The sequence below is a fragment of the Pseudoliparis swirei genome, chromosome 2 (assembly GCF_029220125.1).
Source record: "Pseudoliparis swirei isolate HS2019 ecotype Mariana Trench chromosome 2, NWPU_hadal_v1, whole genome shotgun sequence".
NCBI classification, from domain to species: Eukaryota; Metazoa; Chordata; class Actinopteri; order Perciformes; family Liparidae; genus Pseudoliparis; species Pseudoliparis swirei.
The window spans coordinates 6794072-6805872 of record NC_079389.1 but is presented as its reverse complement, the minus strand read 5'-3'; the positions used below and the strand labels follow the sequence as shown (position 1 = coordinate 6805872).

The 11801-nt window shown below is 45.9% G+C and overlaps 2 protein-coding genes across 2 annotated transcripts; both read right to left on the bottom strand.

The window, feature by feature from the left end:
- Positions 1-441: 441 nt before the first annotated feature.
- Positions 442-2453, bottom strand: tnfsf13b (TNF superfamily member 13b; the record flags this gene model as incomplete). The annotated part of the gene is given in 9 exon segments (XM_056427003.1): positions 442-590; positions 729-800; positions 803-845; positions 848-877; positions 1132-1241; positions 1244-1249; positions 1468-1516; positions 2052-2171; positions 2289-2453. Coding segments are annotated over 9 exon segments (708 nt in total), but the record flags the coding sequence as incomplete, so codon positions are not given.
- A 200-nt stretch (positions 2454-2653) lies between these two features.
- Positions 2654-7672, bottom strand: abhd13 (abhydrolase domain containing 13). Its single transcript, XM_056428966.1, has 2 exons — positions 7476-7672; positions 2654-6394 (listed from the first exon to the last, which is right to left on the bottom strand). The coding sequence occupies exon 2, from the start codon at positions 6359-6361 to the stop codon at positions 5306-5308; it is 1056 nt and encodes a 351-aa protein (XP_056284941.1). The 5' UTR covers positions 6362-6394; positions 7476-7672; the 3' UTR covers positions 2654-5305.
- Between the last annotated feature and the right edge of the window lie 4129 nt (positions 7673-11801).

Sequence of the window (11801 nt, the reverse complement as noted above, 5' to 3'; positions counted from 1 at the left end):
TCCGTGGCCCCCAGAATCGCCCTGTTATAGGCGTTTAAAAGGAGAGAAAACGCTCAGTTTCGCCCCTACTGGTCATTCTTTATAAAATCCACAACTCCTAAAAAAGGTCAAAAATGCTTGAAATTTGGGAGAACAATTTCTCTGGAGGATCTGTGGACGCCCCTAAAAGCACAGGTCTGTAGGCCCTCATAGAGCGGGCGCTCCTCTGAACATCATCTGCCTGAACGTGTTTGCCTCACTCTAAAAATAGTCACTTTTACCGTGAGTACCAGTTCCTGCTCCACCTTATTCCTCTCTGCTGCCTGGCACGATGTTCTCTCCCTCCTCTAGTGGCCAACAAAGGAACTACAACCCCCCCCCCCCCACGTCACATCATGACGCCGGCCAGAGAGGTCGCCGCGCCACCGTGCTATGCCGCTCCCGTTATGACACCCTCTTTTCCCGCCACCGCGGAGTCCCAAACGAGGCGACACGTTTTCAAGCCGGCTTGACGGCGCCCGGGTAGGTGGTGTCTCCGTACAGGGACACGTCGGCTGGGGAGCGTGGGGTCAGCGGCTCCAAGCGGGCCCCGACCTCCAGCTTCACGACGCCTACGTAGGTCAAAGTTCAAACGTATACGCTTCAGATGTATAAACTGACATTTTTTCTTGCCACAAATAGCTCTCACACACACACACACCGAGCCTGACCTTTCACAACAGCTGTTATAAACAATTACTGGGACTCGCCTCCCGTGTAGCAGGTGTTGTACGGGTGGACGGGGTTCATGTTCTGGATGCAGCGGAACGAGACCACATACCGGGCTCGTCTCCCACCACATTCCTCTTCCTGCGGATCAGGTGACCGCCATAGCGAAGGTGCTGTCCGTGTAGTCGACCTGAGCAAATACAACACAACTGCAGCTCAATCTATATCGAAGAAGGTGGGTGGGATATCATGTGCTACCTTATCCATTATGCATGCGGCATTAACATGTCCTCTTCTTCATCTGACCTTTCTTCAAGGTCTGTTAATCAACTGCATGCTTACATCGACGCATAGAGGGGTTTTTTTCTTCTTTTTTCTGCAGTGTCAACACACTTCCCAAACAGACGAACGGCGCCACCCGGTGGAAGAACTGTGACATGACACCCGACTCGGATCTAGCTGGCTGTACACGAAGTAGAAGCCCTCCTCCAGGACCAGCATGCTGCCTCCGTCCGCCTCCAGGGCCGAGCCTCCCCTCAGCCCGGCCTGCCAGAGTTATATTCTGTTACAGAGAGAAATAAATAGCAAGACATCAGAAAACAAGCACCGAGTGCAACACCGAATGCAACACTCAAATAACTAAAATCAGTGCCTGGAGTCTGCATTTCGGCATTTATGCTCATATTATACATTTTTACTGAAATGGGTACATTTTGTAAAAAAAACTATTAAAATATATATTGTAAATTGTATAACGGTTGTAGCCCAGGCACGCACTACCTTTCTGGAAGGTTCTCCTGCTATTGTTTGCCAACAACTGCAGGCAAGGCTCTGACACAGAGAAAACATAAATTGATTTTCGACGTGTTCACACTGGTCAGAGGTTTCCTTACAACCCGCGCATTGCTTTCCCCGAGGCCGTCTCTCTTCTTCCCGGGCCACATTCCAGTCAGCACTTGGCAGCAGCACACGGTAAATATTGGACTCCTGTACACACCTCAGGGATTGTTAAAGAGCTCGAGCTGAGGCTCTGCAGTGTCTCCCCACATCAGACCTTTCAGCTTTTAAGTGGTTATCGGCAGAGTCGACGTGTCATCCACACGTGGCTGAGTCTGTTTTTAAAGTGGACGACTTCATTTCTGAATCACCGGTATCATATTACGAAGCCCATTTGAACTATATGAATAAACAAATGGGATCCGGCACACGAGGTATCACAACAACAAGGAATGGATTGAAGAACTCAATCACCCCCGTAAACACTGGAAATGAAACCGGTCACACTCTATCACGTTTTCCCAAGTAGACCGCTGGATTTGTATAAAAAACAAACATCATGCAATATAGTTATAGATATAGTGAACGCTCTTACCTGATGCCTCTGATCCAAAGACCAACCTTTTCCTTCTTATCGGAGGGAAAGCGTGTTGAAAGCCAGATTGGTGCACGGCCTCTCGGCTGCTTCTCCTCCTGATATTCTCAGTCTGAAAAGACACAACAAAGGGTTAAATTATAAAAATTTTAACAATATAATACATGCTGGAAAAATGCTGGCCTTTAAAAATCCAGGCAGAGGAAGAAGTCCTCATGGACTCTCTAACCTGGCCTGCATGCCGAGCCTCTCGTCCCTCTTCTCTCCTGCTCCCGACCTCGGATGTGAGGCCCTCCACCTCGGCCCCGAGGGCCACCAGTTGGTACGGGGACACGGCCGAAGGAGAGGAGGAGGTGAAGTCAGGAGGACCGGCCAGGACAGCCTCCCTCCACCATCATGAATGACACTGTCACATTATAATTTGACAGTGAGAGCCAAGACGCACAGAAAGAAGAAAGTACAAAAAAGACTTCAACTTTGAACGGCAGCATAAAACGGTAAAACTAAAATAACTGTGATTCCCAGAATAAAAACAGAAGTTAAATGAGTTTAGAACTGTGACAATAAATTAACAAAAAGCTTCTGGACAACAACAGCAATCTAGCCGGAGAAGCAATTTTAATGTATCAATGTATTGCATGTTACAGTACATAAAGTAGAAAGTGAAAATGTGTGCTTACAAAAGAAGTCGACACAGTTTTGAAATAGAAAAAAAAAAAAACATGAGTGAAATGGAAAGATCCCTCAAACTGAAGATAAAGACGAGCTCCACGCGTCCCGGTGTGTGTGCGTCGTGGCAGGCGTACACACATATTGTCAACACTGTCCACCATGCGGACTCCACATGATCACATGCCAGCTTGCAAAGGCGAATTCAAAAGTATGCCAACACATTCAACGGCATTCATTTGACTCTATCAACAATCATATGGACATATATAATATGTCCTACAGTGCATTTGCAAAATACCTGGCAAATGATTTTCTTTATAAAAAAAAGAAAAAAGAAAAGACATTCAGTTGGATTCCATCACATGTGGCGAGGACAAAAACACCAGATTCTAGGTTTCATTCATTAAACTTGAGGCCAGCCACCAGAACATGAATCAAGTGAATGATGGGTTTGTTCTTGAATGCAGAGCAACAGCAGTGTGGGCGGAGCTTCAGGAGCGCGTCCTGGTGGGGCTGCATTCAGATCTCACCTTGTGCTCGCACATAAGGTGGGACGAATCTAACTCAGTTTATGGATTTGATGAAAACACAAATGTGTGACATTGTTCTGTCCCACAGGAGGCAAAGGTCACACAGCAAAGAGAAGACCACCGATACCTTGCTTCTTGTAAAGCACACGTTCATTTAACACCGTTTACATTCACAGGAGCCTTTTGACCGTGTTTTAATTTGAGACGAATTAAGTGTTTGACTGGTTTTTGGATATAGTCTAGCTCACGTTTTAGAAACACGATCAGACGTGAACGCCACTGCAGTGCGGCGAGTTGCAGGAGGACAGCAGAGGACACACGGCTTCAGGCGCCCCTCTCCTCCCTGGAAGACACGAGGAACCGTTAACCGGCTCGTTAACGGCCCGTTTGCCAAATCATCTCAGGGGGGAGACGAGAACAGAACACCTTCCAATAAAGGATCATGATGCCGACAACAGCAAATAAACAATTACATTTGATCAAACATACTCACATTATTTCTCAAGTCTCTAAAGAATATGTTCATTTTTGTTTCAAGACTATCTGAATACAATACTCACATATATATCTATATATATATACTGATAGTAATTGGTCGCTATCATCGTTCCGCCTGTGGAGGCAAAGGCTCAGTGTGTCCTGCTGGGTCTTATGGCATGTTTTGGTTAAAGGTCATATGTACAGTTCTTTTATCAGAATACCAATGTTTCTTATTGATGGATTACATCTGCATATATGATGTGGTAAAAGGTTTTGCACCTATGACATGGTAAATGAAATCCCAGATGATTCAAGTTCCTGCTAAATCTCACGAGGAGTTTCAACTTTTAAAATTCACAGAATGTTTTAACCCTGTTTAAAGTCTCTACTGGACATCAATAAATCCAATGCAGGTCATATAAGAGTGTCAGAGACAGGGCACAGATAAGTCAGTGAGATTAAATGTTCCTTTCCTCTACAATATGTTTTATATTATTAACCAGACTGTTGTGATCTAGGGCGATGAGCATTTCCTACTCCAGACTTTACTTTGAAAATGACCTCCTAGATTCCTCTGAGACTGTTGAAGCCTCATTTTATTCTCCGCTCGACTGGTTTTTACTTTTGCATTTGACATTATAAACCTATCTTCACCCTCAGTGAGGATAGTTACAGCGGACAGTAACATGTCGGTGTACACATGGGCATGTGCTGTTGCACTACGATAGACTTGAATAGATCTGCACCCACCGTTTATTAACACCACCACACAGGAAACGCGCCGACAGGACCCAAAGGCATCGGGAGCAACTCGAGTCGTCAACAGTAGAAAATGGGCTCGATGTATTTTAACGGGACCCAGAAACAGGGAGAATATCTTGTAGCTTATCAATATATATATATATAAATAGTCATCACTACAACGTCATGCCAAGCTGCTGCGATGATGATCCTCACCAGTTTGAGAGAAAACAAACATCTGAATGCCCCTCAAAGGACCGCTCAGAAGACGTTAGCCTACTCGGCTAAATCAGAAAAAGAAAGTGCAATTATGTATAAACAAAGATATATACAGCTTAGGTCAACATATCTTCAGTGTCTCATTTTGGTGACCAGAAGAAGTGTATTTAGTCACAATCAGTTTGCTCTGAAATGTTGTCGGGTCATTGGTCTTTAGACGATGAGCACGTGTCTCAGTAACTCCTTCCATCAGACCCCTCACAGCAAGTCTCTGCGGTGGTCACATGTCCTGCAGTGTGGGCGTGTGCTCTGGCTTCATTCGTTTCAGGTCACACATACACATTCACAGCTGGAACAGAGAAGACGGCCTGAGGGAATTGTTACCCTCGTTTAAAACCTTGAACGAGTCAATCGTGTCAACAAATATTACATTTTGCAGAAAGGGAAAATGTAGAAAGAGTGAAATAAAATAGAAACCCAGACAAAAGCATTAAAAGAAAAAGTACATTCTTTCCAAAAAATGAATTAAGTCCATAAAATCAAGCCTTCGACAGCCGTCAATTCCTCCAGCTCGTAATCTGGAGTCAGTCCCCGGCTGTTCCTCTCAGATGATGGTGACGCTCGATGAGGGCTGAGCGCTCTCCTCGTGGGCGTGGCTCTGCAGCAGGTCTTTCATGAACTGCTCCAAAGCAGCAAAGTAGCCCTGACACTGCCACGTGTCGTTGTGCGTGCCCTCTGGAAAGATGGCCAGACGTTTAGTCCGCGCGGGAGACAGCTCGTACAGTTGTTTCATCATGACCGGCGGGATGAGCTGGTCCGACAGGCCGGACACAAACAGAGAGGACATGCGGCACAGCGCCACCTGTCGATAGGTCAGGAACTTATTCCTGTAGCACCACGAGGGCAGCAGGCGCATGGGCAGGACGGAGAAGAGCGTCGCGGCCATGTGGGGGATACTGAGGAAAGTGTTCTCGACAATAATGGCTGCTACGCGGTGAGGGTTGACCGACGCCAAGCGCACGGCCACGGCACCCCCCAAAGAGCGGCCGAATAGAACCACCTTCGTCTTGTCCAGATCAGGACGGGTCATGACGTAGTCCAGCGTGGCCTCGGCATCCAGGTACAACCCGTCCTCACTGGGCTCACCCTCGCTCTTTCCATAGCCACGGTAGTCCACCAGCACCACATTGGCTTTCAGATTGACCAGCATAAGCAGCGCGTTCGGCACCCTGTGACCAATGTTACCCGCATTGCCATGGAAATAAAGGATGGTCGGCGGAGCAGAGGAAGTGGGGCTGCTTTGACTGCCGGGGTTGACTCCGGGAGGCGCGTCACCACCTGTGTAGCGAAGCAGGATGAGGTTGAGCTTCACGCCGTCCTTGGTGCGAATGTACACATTCTCATGAGGGATTCCTGTCGGCATGGGAACATAAAGGCGAGAGGAGGGGGGCTGGTCCGGGAAGTAGAGGAGCACATCCTGAAATTTGTAGAGAATGCCTGCCACAGAGGCGAGGATAAGTGCGAGGAGAACAAATCCCCCATACAGGTGGAAGGTGAGGATGAGGGCCAACAGGGAGACTCGACAAGCACTCCAGGACCAGGACGCCAGAGTCAGGGCACAACGCGCTATTCCCGCCCACAGCCTCCAGGGCTTCTCCATGGCGACGGAGCGCTGAGTCACACGGCACGCAGGCTGCAAACACAGAGCGCAAAGAAAGAGAAGAGAACGCGGTTTAATGTACATATCAAGTGATTCTTTAAAGAAATGGACTGGACACAAACAATACATACAAAAACATTAGATACAGAACATCTGGCCATCAGTGTATAGGAATGCACATCAATTAGTTTGTGATTATTTAAATCGGAGAAACTCAAACATACCAATCAGAGCCCAAAATAATAGTCATAGTTAAAACAACAAATGATCACATTGAAGAATCTTGAATGATTATAATCTACATCTGGTATTTTTACGACTGATTATTTGTATATCCAATCGTCAAAGGTTTGTTGTACAGCGTAATTCACCCCCTGAAAACCAGGAAGCCCTGCTGACACTATTTAATGTCACTCAAACCATTTATCGACTGGCTGCTGAGCAGCTGGAGTCAGTCAGAACCATCACTGTCTGCCCGGCTGGACCTGCGACTGCAGTCATTGTTTCAGAGTACCAGGTGTGTTCAGCGAGGGCTGGTGGACACCAAAGGGTCACCGTGGACACCAACAGGTGTGTAACTACAGCAAGTATGCAGTGGTGGGGCTCCACGAAGGGCGTAACGTCACGATGCATTCGTGTTCATGTGGCTGGGGACAAACGGCGAACACAGGATGAATATGACACGACCGAAACATGTCTCGACCCACCCAGACAAGAGCTGCTGCCTGGCGAAGAGCCCGTCACAGCGAGCCGCGACTCCACCGGAGGAGCCGGTTAACCAAGTTAACGCGTTAAAATAACATTTAATGCGTGACAGTGTTGAACAATATATCCCCACTAGGCACCGTGACGTCATTTCTGGACTGTCTGAACTAAACAGGTTCCGGGGCGGCGATGTACACAGCATTTAATGCGAGGTGACTGGCCTTAAAATACAGAATGACGATAGCTAGTTAGCTTAGCTGCGCGTCATCGCGTCATCGCGCGGACTACCAACCGTCACCAACCGCCACCAACCGCCACCAACCGCCGCCGGAGCCTTCAGCCCGTTTGACCGCAACCGTTCAGCCCCCTGTGTCTCTTAGGGTGATTAGCACGGGAGCCACAGACTCACCCTGCTCTCATGCTGCGCCCCTCAGCTGCACGAGGAGGTCCGCTGAGCAGAAGCACGGAGACGGCGCCGTGACATGCAGCTGTGTGGGCGGTGAGAGGAGTGACAGTGACAGCGGACTGGGGAACACCGAGAGATACGAGTCAGCCAGGACTCAGGAGACCCGCGAGGCTACTTCCGCCCCTTGCTAGCGGTGCCACTGCTGGAGTGTGTCACCTCCGCGAGTTCCGTGCGCGTCCCCGCAGCACAGGAAAGGTTCCTACTTGCTCTTCTTCTTTGGAGCTATACAGCAGCTGACATGCACATTGTTGCATTACTGCCATCTTCTGGCGCTGCATGATTACTACAGTGTGTCAGGTGCTTCTAATTATTTTTGATTGGAAGATGCTTCTTCTTCTTCTTCTTCTTCTTCTTCTTCTTCTTCGAGGCCACTTCCAACGATACTCTTGTATCCTGACAAGGATCTAAAAGACTGTTTGTTCTATTTCCTGACTATTTATCACAATAATCCACTCTATTTGGAGTTTATGATTGGTTGCATGTCTGTGAATCTTCCGTTGTAGAACCTGCATACAGTGTATTTACATTCGATTTCTTGCTTTAATTTGAAGCAATTCAAAATCTACCAACATGATTTAAAAAAAAAATCTCTCAGGGATTAAAGGCCACATTATAGCTGCAACTCATTTTCATAAACTCCCAAGTCTCTCAATCACTGGTAGGTGGTTTCTCCCTCATTTGCAGCACTTTTTTATTAGTTGACTATCTCCAAGGCTTCTCAAATTCATCCAATAGTTCAGTCGTTGTTTTCTGCACAATTATAATAACTTTGTCCAGTCTCAACTTGTAGGGCACACATGTGTGGTGTTCTTACGGCTCCTGTCTCAGAGCCTGGAGCATCAGTGTTACAGTTTCTTATGCAAATGCACAAACACCTCTCCCATAATTTAACCTTGATGTAATTACACTGCACATATTTGAAGAATGCAAATCGGCTCCCCTGTTCAATCCTTCAGGGCTTCTCATCACATCAACAGGAGTAAGAAACAAAAGTCTAAACTGTCTCTACGTTATTTCCAGAGACTTTCGCTGAGCAGCCATTCTTTATAAACAACGTTGCAGCTTTTTGAAATACTATAATCGAAAGAGCAGCAACCACTTCTACTGTACAACATCAACACTGGGCGTCATCAACCGTGGTCTCATCTGAAGTTGGATGTTATTCAATCTTTGCCCACTGGGTGCTGCTCTTGGCAAGAATATAAATCTGCACATTCACTAAATGTTGGCTAATTGTACAGGTTATAAGTAAAATCCCTAAATTAAAATCAGTGGGACGCATCTATCATGAATAATCCTAAATGCTGTGTTAGGGAATACAAATATACACAAGACTGAAGATGATTTATCAATGACTTCCATCCAAGGCAGGAAGTTGGTATGTTTGGTTGATCTTGATAGTCTAACATGAATCTGGCCACTGAGATCAACAAAATGAACAAAAATCTAATAACTAAGGATTTAAACCGACTCTTTTTGACTGGCAATTACTTATATTTAATGTATTCTTATACTAGATCCACAGCATCCAACTCATCAGATACAAAAGCAACCCGACGTGGGGAATAAGGACCAAAAGGCTCGTCAGATACACATTTGAATACTCTACGGCGTGGTGTTTCCCTCTTCCCAGGTTGACTATTGGTATTGCCGTAGCATCGAGCTCACACTCAGTGTGACCTTGGAGGATGCAGACAGATTATGTGCAGACTAGCACAGCTGTTGCCCAGTCAGCTCTGTCCTTGAGGTTTGATTATTTTATTCTGTGGCGATGAAGTCAGCATCAAAACCTCAGAAGGATCCCCCTCCTATGAAAACTTCAAAGGCTAAATAAAGTAACCAGAAATGAACTCTGTGCGTAATGTAGTTATCGTTAAGGCAGAAATGCTGACACAGGCAATAATCAGCCGCATAGCTGCGGCACATGCAGGTGAGGAACCTTTCTCTATCCACAGGTAAACAATGATGTGGCCATTGCTGGATGAATTGCTTTCTCAACAGAAACATGTGAATCTGTATATTGTGGGCAGACTGGAGGATTTGATGAAGAGGTGTGTTGTATTTTGACATATTGACATTTGTGCACAAGGAGCCACATAAAAGGTTTTGGCATGAAGATTTTTGTTCTTTTGTTCTTTTCTTTAAGTAAAACACTCAGAGAACTCAGATAGCTCAATTGGGAAATGAGAAAAGGTTTTTTTTTTGAATTAAAGGAGACATGAGGATGGGGGACTCTATTACTTTAAGATGATGTCGACGTTCAACACCATTATTTATTCACTCTTAAAAAAAAAGGGGAAAAGCTAATTACACAAAATCATAGTGCTGTGGCCCTTTTACTGGCTGCAGCCCAATACACACACACACACACACACACAAAATCGTCTTTTAAGGGTATATGGAGCGCTGCATTCTGATGGATTCAGCTTTTAAGTGACTGAAAGCTGGCGAATTCACTCTCTCTTATCTACGACTCAATTACCTTTGACATGCCAGTCAAAACATATCCTACACCCCCACACACACACACACACACACACACACACACACACACACACTAAAACTCTCATACACTCACATCACACAAATGCTCTTTGCCTCCACAACTCAATTATTTGAAATATGGCTCTCCAAACAGCTGGAGGGCCTGAGCTCAATAATGCAAAATGCAGAGCGGCTACTGGACGAGAAGAGAATGTGATGACCTCAGTGGGAATATCATATCATCGGGTCAAGGGACATGCTTGTCATTCACCTCATGCCGTGCACCCGAGAGCCAACCAATTGACACACATTGATTTCTCCGTCAGTCAGCATCTTTTTTTTGACCGGCGCTCTGACTTTATATTTTCAAGCGTAAGAGTTGCTGTCAGTGCATTTTTGCGGGGTTTGTGAAAAGACATAGTCGAACTCATTTGACATCATCATGAGTGACGACTCTTTGATTTGCAAGTCACCGAATGCCTCGCACCGGGTGATAGATGTGGTGTCCATGGCTACGATAAATGTGTTGTCACCTTGGAGACAGAGTGTTGCTTTGAGTCAGAGAGGACGGCTACATAACGACAACTCCTCATTTCAAACACATCACAGAGGGAGGGGGCAGATACTTGCCGGGAGGGAATGTCACTGCAGTACAACATTAAACTGCCTTTTAATTGGCCATGCAGATTCATTATTATCAAAGTAAGAGCTGCTGTGGCTCTTACGGCTCTTGTGTCAGTCTTCAGCTACAAGGTTTAATGAGATTGCACATTGAACAGTGATGGCCTCATCAGCTAAGTGACATATAGACAGGCCTACCTGGCATTGTGTGCATGCTGCATCGAGCGTCCTGAATGCTATAAGCATGCCAAGAATAAATTGGGTGGAAATTGCTGTATGTCTCGGGCAGCAATTAGGCGGCCCCCTGTGGCGAAGGAGCAGAGATTTAATCGAGGCTTACATTTCCCTCATTCCCCTCGCATATAAGCCGGTTTTTTTCACATCTATGGTGATACCTATCAATCTAATCAACCTGCAGATATAGGTTTGTGTCAACATGTGTGTTCTCCTGTGTGAAATGTCTTACTAATGTGCAGGGAGACACAGACGTACGGATGTCACATCTTCCCACTGCAGCTGAGTCAGCAACTTTCTGCACGCCTTCAGCCATTAGCCCGTCACACCAAGAAGCAGGTCAACAAACTTCTGATTCTGACCACAGCTTTGAAGCCACATTAGAAATGTCACCGTAGTCTCAATTTATCCTTTTAGAGTCATCGATTAGGTGAGACCATTTCTCTCTGATACAGAATATCTAATTATTGCTTTTATAACCTCTCGGCATGAGTATTGCAATGCTCTCTTCTTTGGTTGATCCAAAAAAAACTACTGGCCATCAATAAAAAAACACAGTAACCATAGTCCTACTGATGAAGACAAGACAAAGACCACATACACTATAACTATTTTAAAGTCATTGCATTGAACGCCTCTCAGTTCAAGGATTTAGGATGATTTTCTTTCTAGTATTAAAATACTGAATGTCCTGGCACCGTCTCTCAGACAAGCTTTTCTGATATTTACCTACTTCTGCAGGTCCCTTAGATCTCTTGCTGGCCTCCTCATTGTCCCAAGGATCTCAACATGAACACATCAGTGTTTAGTCACTGTGGCCCTTGAGTCTGGAACTCCTCCTGTTCCCACCTCCCTGTGTTAAATAAAAGGAGATTAAAAGAGCGGTCACCACTCTGCCCTAAAATGCTACTATCACACATGCAGCATCTT